Source organism: Mizuhopecten yessoensis, unplaced genomic scaffold, assembly GCF_002113885.1.
Source record: "Mizuhopecten yessoensis strain PY_sf001 unplaced genomic scaffold, ASM211388v2 scaffold371, whole genome shotgun sequence".
In the NCBI taxonomy this organism is placed as follows: Eukaryota; Metazoa; Mollusca; class Bivalvia; order Pectinida; family Pectinidae; genus Mizuhopecten; species Mizuhopecten yessoensis.
The window spans coordinates 273,470-290,256 of NW_018403513.1; the positions used below are offsets into that span (position 1 = coordinate 273,470).

General features: G+C 38.4%; 2 protein-coding genes across 4 annotated transcripts in view; one reads left to right on the top strand and one right to left on the bottom strand.

Annotated features, from left to right (window-relative positions):
* The window catches only part of LOC110446910 (copine-3-like), a 53,719-nt gene extending 44,912 nt beyond the window's left edge, over positions 1 to 8,807 (bottom strand). For 2 of the 3 annotated variants that reach the window (XM_021492262.1, XM_021492255.1), the window contains exons 1-7: positions 8,720 to 8,807; positions 6,725 to 6,906; positions 6,010 to 6,189; positions 5,369 to 5,443; positions 2,740 to 2,814; positions 2,009 to 2,092; positions 273 to 362 (exon numbers count right to left, since the gene is read on the bottom strand). In XM_021492262.1, coding sequence (XP_021347937.1) covers positions 273 to 362; positions 2,009 to 2,092; positions 2,740 to 2,814; positions 5,369 to 5,443; positions 6,010 to 6,189; positions 6,725 to 6,874 — 654 coding nt within the window. In that variant the 5' untranslated portion in view covers positions 6,875 to 6,906; positions 8,720 to 8,807. Of the gene's footprint in view, positions 1 to 272; positions 363 to 2,008; positions 2,093 to 2,739; positions 2,815 to 4,491; positions 4,504 to 5,368; positions 5,444 to 6,009; positions 6,190 to 6,724; positions 6,907 to 8,719 lie in introns of those variants that run through there. The other variant, XM_021492270.1, reaches the window with a different exon arrangement.
* A 63-nt stretch (positions 8,808 to 8,870) lies between these two features.
* LOC110446900 (kelch-like protein 26) lies at positions 8,871 to 13,121 on the top strand. The gene is made up of 2 exons (XM_021492245.1): positions 8,871 to 8,983; positions 10,414 to 13,121. Exon 2 carries the CDS (start codon positions 10,522 to 10,524, stop codon positions 12,292 to 12,294), a length of 1,773 nt encoding a protein of 590 aa, XP_021347920.1. The 5' UTR covers positions 8,871 to 8,983; positions 10,414 to 10,521; the 3' UTR covers positions 12,295 to 13,121.
* The last annotated feature ends 3,666 nt before the right edge of the window (positions 13,122 to 16,787 follow it).

Genomic DNA, 16,787 nt, shown 5'->3' on the forward strand with positions numbered 1-16,787 from the left:
TTGAAAGCATCGACAACAGTGTCGTGTTAAACAGTTCACAAAATGTAGCCACCAAAATGAATTTCTTTTCAAGCAGTTGTTGGACCCCATACGATATAAAAACTCAAAAACATATTCCACATTATTATTTTGTGTAATACTTTTACATCGTCACTATTACTGATCATTTGCAGGATACTAAAGGAAGGTAACTCTTGTCAATTTAGATAATATTTTTGAAGAGGATTAACACAATCTCCTTGACAACTGTTGGTTTAAGAATCATCTGTTACCTTGATTTCCTTGGAGTGGTCCCCGCTACATAGAGCATGTACCGGTAAACTGAACGGTCGCCACACGGGGTTCAGCGTGTTCTTAATAACCTGTAACGAGACAGCAAAAGATCTTTGTTTATGTATAAGATTAAGACAAATTTTCCTTAAAAACGAAAACAACAGTCATTACCAATGTAGCCTGACTGCAGCTAAGAGTACTGATCATACCAGGGCCCTATTATCCAAAGCCTGATAACAGGAAGCTACAAGTGAAGTGAATACACATTTTTCATATGTGAAATGTAGTTTGTTTTAAAAAACATCGAAATTTAAAACCATGCACAATGTATTTGTTGAAACAAAAGAAACACACCAGTGTAAAAATATTGAGACACTTTTCAAAATATCCATTTCAAAAATTTCCCCCGCATGATTTGTTAAGCTTGACAGGTCATTAATGGACAAGGACCTGATAGCTTACTTACTTTGTTGACAAGTGTGTTACAGCTACATACTGTATACTGGGTAAAGTGTGTTCCAGCTACATACTGAATACTCAGGGTAAAGTGTGTTCCAGCTACATACTGTATACTGGATAAAGTGTGTTCCAGCTACATACTGTATACTGGGTAAAGTGTGTTCCAGCTACATACTGTATACTAGGTAAAGTGTGTTCTAGCTACATACTGTATACTGGGTAAAGTGTGTTTCCGCTACATACTGTATACTGGGTAAAGTGCGTTCCAGCTACATACTGTATACTGGGTAAAGTGTGTTCCAGCTACATACTGTATACTGGGTAAAATGTGTTCCAGCTGCATACTGTATACTGGGTAAAGTGTGTTCCAGCTACATACTGTATACTGGGTAATGTGTGTTCCAGCTACATACTGTATACTGGGTAAAGTGTGTTCTAGCTACATACAGTATACTGGGTAAAGTGTGTTCGCGCTACATACTGTATACTGGGTAAAGTGTGTTCCAGCTACATACTGTATACTGGGTAAAGTGTGTTCCAGCTACATACTGTATACTGGGTAAAGTGTGTTCTAGCTACATACTGTATACTAGGTAAAGTGTGTTCCCGCTACATACTGTATATTGGGTAAAGTGTGTTCCAGCTACAAACTGTATACTGGGTAAAGTGTGTTCTAGCTACATACTGTATACTAGGTAAAGTGTGTTCCTGCTACATACTGTATACTAGGTAAAGTGTGTTCCCGCTACATACTGTATACTGGGTAAAGTGTGTTCCAGCTACATACTGTATACTAGGTAAATTGTGTTCCAACTACATACTGTATACTGGGTAAAGTGTGTTCCAGCTACATACTGTATACTGGTAATTTTCGTGAGTGGTATTTTCACACTTTTCACAGAACGTTTCAGCAGCTAGTTCAGGAATGTAGCGAACATTTCCAGCTTACACTTTCAAAATTTTTGTTGAATTAAAAAAACAACCATATTCCTCAATAGAAGTAAAACTGGAGAAGTGATTAGCAAAATCAAGGGTCACAACTCTCTTTATTATTAACAGTGGAATCAACATGGTCATGTACAGTTACAGGTCTGTAATTTATTCAAATCGGTTCAGTACTGAAAAGAGAATCCCAGACAATAATTGTGTCTTCAATTGGACAGACAGATGAAATCTGATTCTGTCATACCACAGAAACTGTTTTTCTGCGAGAAGTAAGAGAAAAAGAGTTAAATAAGTAACTGTTTCAATGAGAACTTTTTTTCAAATACTTTACCTCAGTTCGATGTGTGACCTGCCAGGATCCGTCAGGGCCCTGTCTCATCATTTCAATATAAGGATCTGACTTCCCCATGAAATCCTGTAATGTTGAATTTAGAAACCTGCCTATCATTTTCCATCATTTTAAAATGTCAAAAGGTAAAAATGATTGTGTTCTAGATGCCTACATCATGGCAAAATGAAATTGATTGCATTGAACTACCAGATCGGGAAGCATACTAGAGTTGTCTCCCTTCAATGTTCAAGTTGTGTTGTGCCCATTTTTTGTTATAAAATTTCAGGTAAAGAAAGTCTACACATAACAGAGATAGGCCAAATACTACACAAAATACAGATAAGTAAAATACAGGTAGGTGAAATACAGGTAGGTGAAATACAGGTAAGTAATTACAGTGAAAACTGCCTTTACTGTTGACACCTGAATATAAGGACATCTTGTCAAAGACAAAAAGAATTCATTGCATCTATGTAAAACTTATTTTGAGTTTTTTCCCATGGCATAGCTTACATCCAACCTAAAGATTTAGCCCCAATGGTGTCAGTTTAGACAGAATAATTGACAAAAAATCCTCAAATACATGCTTGCCAACAAAAACACATTAACATTACTCACTTAGGAGTGAGGTCAATGAAGGCTAAGGAATATAGTTCTATATAATCTTACATAACAAATGATCTCTAATTCAACATATCCACATATATAATGTGTACAATTCGAGTACCTACCTTGTTGTCAAGTTTCTTTGCATTAAAAGACATATGAGCTATTTCACCACCTTCTTTCATCTCTTCTGAACGAATCTGCAAGAGGGAAAAGCATGATACAGGAAAAAAGGTATATTGTAACCTGTATAATCTGACCTGGGTCCTAGTTCATGCATATCAAACCTGTCTAATAGAGACTCTTGTATTATCTGAAAACTTGTATATTTCCATGAGAAAAAATTATTCCAATGTACGTATTAAATGTGTCGCACATTTCAAGACCGACTGTTCAAACTCATATCCGGGAGTTTCAGGTCCTTACCATGATCATTAATCAACCCAAACCCGAGAGTTTCAGGTCCTTACAATGATCATTAATCCACCCATACCTGGGAGTTCCAGGTCCTTATTGTGATCACTGCTCCACACATACCTGGGAGTTTCAGGTCCTTATTGTGATCACTGCTCCACACATACCTGGGAGTTTCAGGTCCTTACAATGATTATTAATCCATCCATACCCGGAGTTTCAGGTTCTTACCATGATAATTAATCCACCCTTACCCGGGAATTTCACGTCCTTACCGAGATCACTGATCCACCCATTCCCATGAGTTTCAGGTGCTTACCATGATCACTGATCCACCCATACCCAGGAGTTTCAGGTGCTTAACATGATCACTGATCCACCCATACCCAGGAGTTTCAGGTGCTTAACATGATCACTGATCCACCCATACCCAGGAGTTTCAGATGCTTACCGTGATCACTGATGCACCCATACCCAGGAGTTTCAGGTCCTTATCATGATTACTGATCCACCAATACCTTGGAGTTTCAGGTCCTTATCATGATCACTGATACACCCATACCCAGGAGTTTCAGGTGCTTAACATGATCAGTGATCCACCCATACCCAGGAGTTTCAGGTCCTTATCATGATCACTGATCCACCAATACCTTGGAGTTTCAGGTCCTTATCATGATCACTGATCCACCAATACCTTGGAGTTTCAGGTCCTTATCATGATCACTGATGCACCCATACCCAGGAGTTTCAGGTCCTTATCATGATCACTGATACACCCATACCTGGGAGTTTTAGGTGCTTACTATAATCACTTATCCACCCATACCCAGGAGTTTCAGGTGTTTACCATGATCACTAATCCACCCATACCCAGGAGTTTAAGGTGTTTACCATGATCACTAATCCACCCATACCCAGGAGTTTCAGGTGCTTACCGTAAACACTTATCCACCCATACCCAGGAGTTTCAGGTGCTTACCATGATCACTAATCTACCCATACCCAGGAGTTTCAGGTGCTTACCGTGATTACTGAACCATCCATACCCAGGAGTTTCAGGTGCTTACCGTAATCACTTATCCACCCATACCCAGGAGTTTCAGGTCCTTACCGTGATCACTGCTACACCCATACCTGGGAGTTTCAGGTCCTTACAGTAATCACTGATTCACCCATACCCAGGAGTTTCAGGTGCTTACCATGATCACGGATACACCCATACCAAGGAGTTTCATGTCCTAATTGTGATCACTGATCGACACATACTCAGGAGTTTCAGGTCTTTACCGTGATCACTGATCCACGAATAACCGAGAGTTTCAGGTCCTTACCATGATCACTGATCCACCCATACCCAGGAGTTTTAGGTCCTTACCATGATCACTGATCCACCCATACCCATGAGTTTCAGGTCCTTACCATGATCACTGATCCACCCATACCCAGGAGTTACAGGTCCTTACCGTGATCACTGATCCACCCATACCCAGGAGTTACAGGTCCCTACCGTGATCACTGATCCACCCATACCCTGGAGTTTCAGGTCCCTACCATGATCACTGATCCACCCATACCCAGGAGTTACAGGTCCTTTCCGTGATCACTGATCCACCTATACACAGGTGTTACAGGTCCTTACCGTCATCACTGATCCACCCATGCCCAGGAGTTTTAGGTCCTTACCATGATCACTTGCTCCACACATACCTGGGAGTTTCAGGTCCTTATTGTGATCACTGCTCCACACATACCTGGGAGTTTCAGGTCCTTATCATGATCACTGATACACCCATACCTGGGAGTTTCAGGTCCTTACCCTGATCACTGAACCACCCATACCCAGGAGGTTCAGGTCCTTACCATGATCACTTGCTCCACACATACCTGGGAGTTTCAGGTCCTTATTGTGATCACTGCTCCACACATACCTGGGAGTTTCAGGTCCTTATTGTGATCACTGCTCCACACATACCTGGGAGTTTCAGGTCCTTATCATGATCACTGATGCACCCATACACAGGAGTTACAGGTCCTTCCCATGATCACTGATCCACCCGTGCCCTGGAGTTTCAGGTCCTTATCATGATCACTGATGCACCCATACACAGGAGTTACAGGTCCTTCCCATGATCACTGATCCACCCCAGGAGTTTCAGATGCTTACCGTGATCACTGATCTACCCATACCCAGGAGTTAAAGGCCCTTACCGTGATCACTAATCCACCCATACCCAGGAGATACAGGTCCTTACCGTGATCACTGATCCACCCATACCCAGGAGTTAAAGGTCCTTACCGTGATCATTAATCCACCCATACCCAGGAGTTACAGGTCCTTACCGTGATCACTGATCCACCAATAGGATGGCCATTCCTCTTTTTCAACGGCTCAACCATAGGATTCCTTGACACAATCTACATTGATAAAAGCGTTAAAATATCAAATTATACAGAAATAGCATTTTCTATTTAATTGAACCACTTTCATATTAAGTGTACATGTAAAAGACTGAATTTTCTATGTGCGTTTAGCTTAGTTAAAAATGAATTAGCTTTTTTCTATATAAACAGAACTGAAATGCCTTTATCTTAAAACGTTGCACTTAACAACAGGATAGCATCACAGTGCAATTTTATCATATTTTTAAAATGTGCAGTCCATTGCTGTATGTGTTGAATATTGTTTCATGTACAAATGCGATTTTATATTAATATACACATTGAGGCAAACAATACACAGCTGAAACATGTATTTCTGTATAAAACTTGCCGGAAGACAACTCAACTTTCACTGTGGTATTTTAACGGTAGTCATATTTTTGCTCATAGTCCCAGTTCCAAACAAAAACCAGTAAATATAAAACAACAGCCACTTTTGAAAAATTAACAAAACTTAACCTACGTAAAAATATCCTGATTTACGGTATTAGTCCCAATTGAGGGATGATATTAAACCATAACAGGAGGACAGGACATCTTACTGTGCCGAGGTTACATTGGAGTTCACCCAGGAAATCATCATCTGTCAGCTGAGGTGATTTGTTGTCAATGTCAAAAACCTGGATCTTCACTTTCTGTACTTCCTCAAAAAAGTAGTCGATCACAAATGTCTTGGTGAATTTGGGGTCATGGCAGTTCTCTATATTTTCTGTTCTTCCATACTGAAAAAAACATAAAAATGTTATCGAGTGACATTTGATTGTCTAATGTGTAACTTTTCCATGTATAATATATTTACATTCTAAAAGGGCCAAAATTCCAATATTTATTTTAACAAATTGATGTTCTTTCACAAACAAATTGTGCAAGTTAAAAAATAAATCTTTATTTTTTTAAATTTTGTCAAACTTCAGTTCTTCTAAAGTTTTGAAAATACCACAGCCTGAATCAACATTATCTGATTATAAATTGTACATTGAATGATTTATTGACTATGGTGGTTCTGTCTTAAAAAATTGGTTTAGTTGAACAACTATAAGATTATACTTTATAACATTATTTGCAGGGGCAATTGTACAATTTCAGAACCCAATACTGGAAAGAGAAATTTGCATCAGATAATTATTTAATGATGGTTTACCTCATTCAACCCTGAAATTTCATAATGGACTATTCCAACCTTTGAATCGGAGGAGTTCAAAAGTGTCTTCAAGGTTGAAAAAATTAACTAATATCATAATTGTGTAAAAGTCCTACCTCCATCCATTGGCCTTGCTTTTCTAAGAGGAAGACAGCACAGGGGTCTGATTTTGAGGAAGTGTCTTTCTTCAGCAGATTCTGGCACTCGATCCGGAGTTCCACTCTGGACACGGGGCCACCACTGGAACCTCCAACTCGCAACGCCATTGCTATCACAAACTGTTAGTTCTTACAGTTTACTGGGGAAAAAAATGTTTGTTTCAATAAGGTATAGATGATGAAAGGACATACTATATTTCACATGTATGAAGAAGGTAACAATTTTTGTGTGTACATTAAAATCGATGACACAATGAACAAGAATTCCACAGAAGTGGATGTGTCGCCTGCGCAGGAAGCTGGGAGATTGTGCTTAGCACTGCATGAAGTTTGAGTTTGATCGGCCCAAGGAAACTCAAGTTATCGCACGAAAACAGATTTTCTATTTATAGTAACAGTGACCTTGACCTTTGACCTACGGACCTGAAAAGCAATCCCAAGCAAGCACTTTTGGTAAAGAAGCACTGCATGACGTTTGAGTTTGATAGGCCCAAGGAAACTCAAGCTTTCGCACGAAAACCTCTGAGCGGACGATGCCGCCGAAGCCGACATAGCAATACCTATGTGTCACCAGCTTTTCACAGATGACACAAAAATCACTATATATAGTTATTGTAAAACAGCATATACCAATGACAAGATTGCTATGACTTGAACATGACAACTCTGTAAGCCGTAAATACCATTATATAAAGTTCTAGACTGATACAGTTACAGTCAATCTTGCCTGTGGATATACCTTTGAAATGCTTTAAGATCTACAGAATGCAATATTTTTATATATGAATTTATTATTTTAAGTATTGACCAATCAAATTGTACTTTCTATTCAGTGCATTAAAAGTTGCAGATTTGAAGTTTCAAATACAAATAAAGCAAAGATTAGAATAAGTTGTTTGTGTTAGCTTTTGAGCACTTTGCGACATAGACTATTGTTTTTTCTTATGATCTACTGCTACACAATTGATAACATTTAAAAAATATTTTAACATCAAATTAAGAAATTATTTTATGTAATCCTTTTGGTGATATTTGAAGTTAATGGGCAATCAATGAAATCATGAAAAAACAAGTTCAGATACAAAATACCTTCCTTTAAATGATTTAACCAATATGTCCCATATTTGTGTCCTCAAAAAATAAATCACACCTTTGGCCCCTTAACTCTGCAATGGACCCCACATTTGCTGTTTCATGTGGTCAAACAGTTGGTTATATCATATTAGAAGGCCATTTCTATGCCAGACCTGTGGTCAGTGCTTGGACTGATGCCAAACAAATGCCTGATTAAATCAACCTACTGACAGTATGTAATGGGTATATTGTTGTGAATCTGATAGATGAGGATATTAGGTTCCAGACATCAAAAACTGTAGGTCAACTGAGCTGATGAAGAGTAGATGCCTGAGTGGATCCATGTTTCTTATATATCAAAACTAACAGGTTTTCCAACGCTTCCAATCCCCTCCCCCTCCAAACTCCTTGCCACACACTACAGTCCTCAGTAGTAGTACTGGTACACAGTCGAGTGGGGATTGCCTGGCTTCTTACCCAGGCCATATCCTATCAACATTTATATATATATAGTAGTACTTTGACTCCTCCTTCTAACCCATTACGCATTAAAAATGTATGAGTTGAGTGCATTAACTCTAGACCCAGCACATTCTTAATATTTGACTGTTTGATCATCTAATCTAGTCAAAAAAGGTACGTCTGTTGCAAGGCCCAGAGGAATCTCGGACTACTTAAAGCTATACCTCTTAGTTCTACCTGTATATATATATATATATATATGATGGTTTCTCTCACACTCAAAGCAGGATCTTTACCCTCACCAAACATGACATAAACTTTTGATTTGAATACAATACATTAGTGACAGTTCGAGCAAACTACAAATATGCGTCAAATACCAGACTTATTACTGCAGTTGTAATCAAACATACATACATTACACCACAGCTGATTGGAGCCGCCTCAAGTTATAGTTAGTCTGTTAGTTCCTACTTTTAAGGAAGGAGCGTCAGTTTCCCGGAAGTACTCTCATTTTGTTCAGGTAAACGCTTGTAGTTGTCGGTCTAATCAGAAAACAAAGCGTCAATGCGACTAAGTAAACAAAACAAGATGGAAGTTGTTGGACCGCACTTATAATGAGAATGGTTGATTTAGGAAATTTGCATGTTTGGTCCTAATATTGAACTTCGATAATCCACAGTAAGTATACAGATTGATTATCAATTAAGGACATTAAGCTTTTAGCAGTATGTATTCAAAATATCCAGCAAACTGAAACAATACATTTCGAGAAGGATAAAAAAATTCAACAGACCAAGTATCTTGTTAGAACAAGCAGTTGGTTATTGGTTACTACAAGAATAATTACGAACACGTTAATATTGAAATGAGCACGCCCTTCACTTTTACAAGCGATGATGCGGTAGCGTCAACTATGATAACATTAAGTGTTTACTTTCGGTTTACTAATACTTTGTATAAAATCAATACTGCATAATGCATTAGTTCTGTATTTTTGATATACAAATTTAAGTAATGTGAGTTATATGTTTTCAGAGAAATTAATGTGATACTACCTATTTGAAACGAATAACGAATGAAAAAACGTTATAATCGCTAAGTGTCAATTCACTGACATTCACAAGCTAATATTTTCAGTTTTAGATTGCTATTTAGTCATATTGATAATTCAATGCAGTGGTTCCGACAATGGTATTTTACTTAAGTTTTTCTTATTGTTCTTTTACATTCTAATACTTACTATTACGCAAGAGGTATTACACATAATAATTGGTTAAATACACTCTTATCTTTGTGCCATATGTTCTGTTAATAGTGCCCAGGCTTAGGATACATGAACATATATACATATATAAAGATAAGTTTATTTCTGGTAAGGGTTCATTTCTGATCCTCTACACAAGACTCCAAATAATACATATGTATGTTAAATTACAAAGCTATAATGTTTATATGTTACCACATCTCGTTATTGACGAGTTTCAGATTTATATTCATACAAAAGTTCCAATAAAGCCCAGTGATTATCTAATCTTTTCTTTAAAGTGTTTTTGTTTGGTACCGCTACTACGCTAACGGGTAGGTTATTCCATATATAAACTATATAGTTTTGTCTGATGCTGGTCCTTGCCCGTCGCAGAAAGATCTTTTTATTTCATGGCTTTAGAATGTTGTTGATATCCCGGTCGTATATGCCATTCATGATCTTGTATGACTAAATTATAGCCCCTCAAATACGTCGATAAGCGAGTGTTGATATTTTAAGGAGTTGTTTCTTAAGATAACAAAACATCACTTGTGGAAGTAGCTGTAAATTGGTGACATCAGCTGTTAGGATTTCAAAATTGTTCTAAATCATTGTTTTTTTAAATTAAAATACTGCAAAGCAGTCTTGTCAGATTGCGAAACTGTAGTGTCTAATAAAAATTGAATGTATCCATATGCTACACTGTGTTAGTTGCATTCTTAGATGCAATGATATAGTTATAACAGTTGAGTCTCCATAGTTACCTTTGCAAATCACAGGAGTAAGCTAGATTATTTGAGATGAGTATGCCTTTCATTTGTAAATTAAGTAGTTTTGTAAAATAGTTTTAATTTTTTTACAGGTAATTTGAAAAGAAAGCTGTGAAATCACATCAGAAACCAGGGATTCTTGATGAAAGTTGACATATTTACGTAAGCGTTTGAGTAAGAATAAATTCTACAAATTGAAGATGCCATTTTCACCTAAGAAACATTTCGTGGGAACACCGCATACAAACATACCATTTGGGGTAAGACATGAATTGGAAAGGGAAAGACTGCTTTCTATGCCAATGACGGCAAAAAACCACCTTGGAAAGCTGGCAGACAACCTAAAGGATATGAGGGAGAAAGGGATTCTGTGTGACTACTACCTGAAGGCTGGAAGTGCAAGTCTGCCGGTCCACAAGGTCGTGATGGCAGCTTCTAGTGACTACTTCCTCACAATGCTGACCACCAACATGCGAGAGAGTCGAGAGTCTGAGGTGAACCTCAAAGGAGTTACAGCGTGTGCATTGACTGTCATTGTGGAGTTTGCTTATACAGGGATTCTAAAACTCAACATGGAGAACGTGGAGGAAGTTCTGGCTGGGGCTACACACCTGCAAGTGAATGATGCCGTAAAGCTCTGTAGTCGCTACATAGAAACCTCCATTACACCTAAGAACTGTGTAGATGTTCTGAATCTGGCTGAATTGTTCAGTCTGGAGACCACCACCAGGATAGCTAAAAAATTTATTCTGGTAAACTTTGAAAATGTCGCCCAGTCTGAGCAGTACCAGTTGTTGACTCAGACGCAGCTTAGCGAGATGCTCCAAGCCAACTCACTCAAGGTGATCTCCGAGTACAAGCTGTTTGAGTTAGTTTTACATTGGGTCAACCACATGCCAGGCAAACGTGAAGCGTTTGTCCCAGATCTAATGAAGTATGTACGCTTACCTCTCCTGTCGGGCGAGGAACTTGTCGACAAGGTCAGTCGTGTGGAGATCATGAAAAGGAATAAAAATTGCTTAGATTTACTGACAGCGGCTAAAGATTATCACATCCTTACAGGAAAGCAGCCTTTGAATCAGACAGCTAGGACACAGGTGAGATCCGACTCCAAGAGTCTGGTGATGTGTTATGGGCAGTGTCTGGAGGGATATCCCATCAATGATAGTCATCGTCTGACTCGCGTTCTACTGAAGGATCCTATAGCTCCTCTCTACAACCCCTGTGTCACTGTCATTGACAACTTCATGTACACCTGTGGCGGCAAATATGACAACCAGGCGAGTAATGAGATCGCAACTGCTCGATGTTTCCGATACGATCCAAGATTTGATACCTGGTATGAACTTGCTTCTATGATAGAGCCAAGGCGAGACTTTGCTATGGTGGGTCTGGAGGGTAACTTATATGCCATAGGAGGTCAAGATGAAAACAAGATGATGAGCACAGTGGAGTGTTATAGTATTGCCCAGAATGAGTGGGATCGTAAGTGCTCGCTGCTTGAACAAGTGTACGGTCATGCTGCAGCAGTATGTGAGGGAAAAATATATGTGACAGGTGGTCAGGTGTTTTCCGTTACCAGTAAAAAGGCGTATTTATATAACGTGGTGGACGATACTTGGGAGGAACGTGCAAACATGTTGTACCCACGCATCCACCATGTCATGGAGGAGGTACGAGGTCAGCTGTATTGCATCGGGGGTAGTGGACATGGCGGACTTATCTTCCCAACTATCACACCGACTGTGGAGAGCTACAACCCTCAGACAAACCAGTGGACGTTATGTAAGCCTCACACCAGTATTGTGGACTCGGGTTCATGTGTTGTGCACGACAAGGTGTATATGGTTGGCGGAGCTTTCATTGACGGTATCACTATCTACAACCCTGCATCAGATGATCTTACCCTCTCCCACGCCACAATCCTCTCCGGTAAAGCCTGTGGTATCCTGGTTCACCCTCACTATGTCTGACAATATTGTCAAGACGTCGATGTTGTCAGATGTTTGATCATATTATTGATAACAGTATAAAATACCCATTTTGTCACTGACTATTTTAAAGGAAACATTAAAAGCATGATTTTATCATTATTACACCATAGAATGCTAGTGATGCTGCTACTGTTTTATCTGTTAGCCAGGTTAAATACTAAATCTACCAGGCGCTACTGCATCAATCAGTTTTTAAGGTCATTTATTCTTATGTTTTATAATAAATATTATATTTATAACGTGTAAGTGATACAGATTCTGAGTCCTGAGAATATTTAACCAGTGGTCAGAGTGTATGAAATACCATATATTCCACAGGTTGGGAAAAATATGTAAAACACATTGCCATGAAGACCATATGTGCACTGTGCCTCAAAACTGAAACAAAGTTCAAGATATGGAATGTAGCTTTCTTAAACATAAATCAATCAACACAAATAAAGCTGAACGAAAATACAATTTCCAATACATTTCAGCTCAAGTCTTTTAAAATAAACAATAAGTGTTATTGTTCTCTCCATAGTGAAACAGTACACACAAATATGTTCAAATCTTAAAAACTTTAATCTCAAGCTCCAAAAACTTTAAAAGAATTTTCATTAAAATTTCTATATAATGCCATTTAATTTGCCCCCTTACTCGTCTTCTTTTGTTAAGAGTATTTGAATTTTTAAGGTTATTGCAGATTTATTTCAAGGTCCTCTTTTTCTTGACTGTTATAATCATATGTCTCCCACTATGTATTGCCAAACACCTACATATGTAACATAAACATTGCTTTGCTAATAAACATGTACTGCAAATTGCTTTGTTTTTGTGAGCACTTTATTTATTTTGCAAACTATGCATAAAGGTTTTATTCTTGATTGAGAGCAGGCCTCTAATTAGTATTGAAGTAATTAACCTACCCCCCCCCCCCCCCCCCCCCTCCCGGTGGTCATTGGTCAATGGGTCAAAGGTCCAAGGCAAATCAGGACAGAGGTGGGAAGTGGGGGTGGGGGTATTTCTATAGGAGCCTTTGCTCATTTTGTTTTTTTATTATATATGGAATTCATAATTGAATAATATTTTATTGTATGAAAGAGTTTTCCCACAAACGAACTGGACAATTGAGCTCTGGTGATAGTAAGGTGATCATGTACAGTAAACTAGTCACAAGGGATTAAATTGCGTGCAATATGGGTCTTGACTCGAACATGTTACACTTTAATATATCTTAATACTGTAATAGTGCACTGCATTAAGGTAGAGACTCCCAGTACTCTGTGAATTGGACCTCCCGTGAAGAAGAGTTTCAGTTTGTTTCGCCTTTTTTTTACTCAAGTTGGTTACCAATTGCATTTAACTATGTAGCAAAGAGTTACAAAAGAAATAAATTTATATAAGTTTCTTTTCCACATAAAAACATCCTGGCTCTGCTATGATGAAAAAAAATGGACGACCATCCGAGTTTATGTAATCAAATTAATTTTAAACAAGCAAGAAATAAATAATTTGTAAAGTGTATATGGAAGACCGCTAGAATATAGTTACAGTGTATTATATATATTGTACACTTACATGTGTTTTACAATGATAATCTGACAAATGAAATTTAGGTACTGACTTTTCTACTTTTTTCCCTTTAATTAATATTTTATATTTATTTAATGGTGCACAGAGAATGATAAAAAAAATGTTGCTTTTATTTAGAGAAAAATACTGCTGTTGTTTTGGCTACAAGTTTTTGACCAACAAAGTATACACCACAAATTAATACATTACATTAAGTTTTAATCACTAACATGATTGTTTTCAAAGTTTGCTTTTTGAGTCAGAAGTATTTATTTCAGGACTTTTGTATATATATCAGTCTCAAGGCCTAACTATGGATGTTTGCTTTGGTATCCTCTACTCTAGGTTTAACTCTCTACAAATCATGTGAGGCTATTTACATACATTAGTATAATAGAGATGTTAAAACCTTAAATACAGTACATCATGCATGCACCTATATAACTTTTCTAAAAATATCTTGCTTCACAAACTTGTTATTAACATGGCCTAAATTCATACTTGCCAACTTTTTGAAATTTCCATGGGGTGGGATTCTGCATGCTCAAAATTAAAACATAAATAAAATGTGTGTATACACCCCCTAGACACTTAAAATGACATATTTTGAGTTTGAGTTGTTCTTTCAGATGAAATCATTAGATCTTAGAATATAGGAACAGTTAAGCAAATTCACTGGTTGATAACACTAAATTTGAGGGTACAAAATCGGAAGTCTCCCTCCTAAATATGGAGGGTTGGAAAGTATGCTTAATTTTTGTGAGCCATTATAATGGAAAAAAATGTTTGACGAACTTACATCTATCAGCTTTATGAAATTTCACTATTTGTTCTGGATAAAGTTTCTGAGGTGAATGATATGAAATCTTGTTACAATATACCCACTGAATCCAAACTGGCAATGCTACTGATAGTTTATATTAATGTTCCTTTATGTCAGTCTTCTGACAACCCTTTATGTCAGTCTTCTGACAACCAATTGGTTTCTGTTTGTAATAGTACTTGTTGTGTAATCTAGATTCTAATGATATTTCACTGAATACAGGTATCAGATATAAGTCTATATCAAGACTGTTTCTGATCATAAATATAATATTATGTAGGCTTGTTGATTTGCTTATCAGGAAAGCAATTGTCTTCTGATGAAATATCTGCAAATTTGTAAAACTTTCGTCAGTAAAAATCAAAATTTATTAAGACTTGATAGACAGTATTAAGGACATTTGATGGACTGTGTAGAGACTGAATGGACACTGTACTTGTTAAAAACTCTTTATGAACAGTGTAGAGGACACTTGATGGACAGTGTAGAGGACATTTGATGGGCAGGGTAGAGGACATTTGATGGGCAGGGTAGAGGATACTTGATGGACAGTGTGGAGGCTAGGACTCTTGATCAACAGTGTAGAGGACATTTGATGGACAGTGTAGAGGACATTTGATGGGCATGGTAGAGGACATTTGATGGGCAGGGTAGAGGATACTTGATGGACAGTGTAGAGGCTAGGACTCTTGATGAACAGTGTGGAGGACATTTGATGAACAGTGTAGAGGACATTTGATGGGCAGGGTAAAGGATACTTGATGGACAGTGTAGAGGCTAGGACTCTTGATAAACAATGAAGAGGACATTTGAGGGACAGGGTAGAGGATACTTGATGAGCAGAGTAGAGGATACTTGGTGGACAGTGTAGATGATACTTGATGGGAAGTGTCGAGGACACATCAGTTGATGGGCAGTGTAAAGGACACTTGATGAACAGTGTAGAGGACACTCGATGGAAAGTGTAGAGGACACTTAATGGACAGTGTAGAGGACACTTGAGGACACATCAATTGATGGGCAGTGTAAAGGACACTTGATGAACAGTGTAGAGGACTCTCGATGAACAGTGTGGAGGACATTTGATGGAAAGGGTAGAGGACACTTGATGGGCAGGGGAGAGGATACATGGTGGACAGTGTAGATGACACTTGATAGGAAGTGTAGAGGACACATCAGTTGATGGGCAGTGTAAAGGACACTTGATGAACAGTGTAGAGGACGCTTGATGAACAGTGTGGAGGACATTTCATGAACAGTGTAGAGGACATTTGATTGGCAGGGTAAAGGATACTTGATGGACAGTGTAGAGGCGAGGACTCTTGATAAACAATGTAGAGGACATTTGATGGACAGGGTAGAGGATGCTTGATGAGCAGGGTAGAGGATACTTGGTGGACAGTGAAGATGACACTTGATGGGAAGTGTAGAGGCCATTTAATGAACTGTGTAGAGGACTCTTGATGGACAGTGTAGAGGACATTTGATGGAGAGTGAAGAGGAAGCTTGATAAACAATGAAGCGGACACTTAATGGACAGTGTAGAGGACACTTGATAAACAGTGTAGAGGACACTTGATGGGAAGTGTAGAGGACATTTAATGAACTGTGTAGAGGACACTTGATGGACTGTGTAGAGGAAACTTGATGGACAGTGTAGAGGACACTTGATAAACAGTGTAGAGGACACTTGATGGGAAGTGTAGAGGACACTTAATGAACTGTGTAGAGGACACTTGATGGACTGTGTAGAGGAAACTTGATGGACAGTGTAGAGGACACTTGATGAACTGTGTAGAGGGAAGAGGACATTTGATGGCCAGGGTAGAGGATACTTGATGAGCAGAGTAGAGGATACTTGGTGGACAGTGTAGATGACATTTGATGGGAAGTGTAGAGGACACATCAATTGATGGGCAGTGTAAAGGACACTTGATGGACAGTGTAGAGGCTAGGGCTCTTGATAAACAATGAAGAGGACATTTGAGGGACAGGGTAGAGGATACTTGATGAGCAGGGGAGAGGATACTTGGTGGACAGTGTAGATGGCACTTGATGGGAAGTGTAGAGGACACATCAATTGATGGGCAGTGTA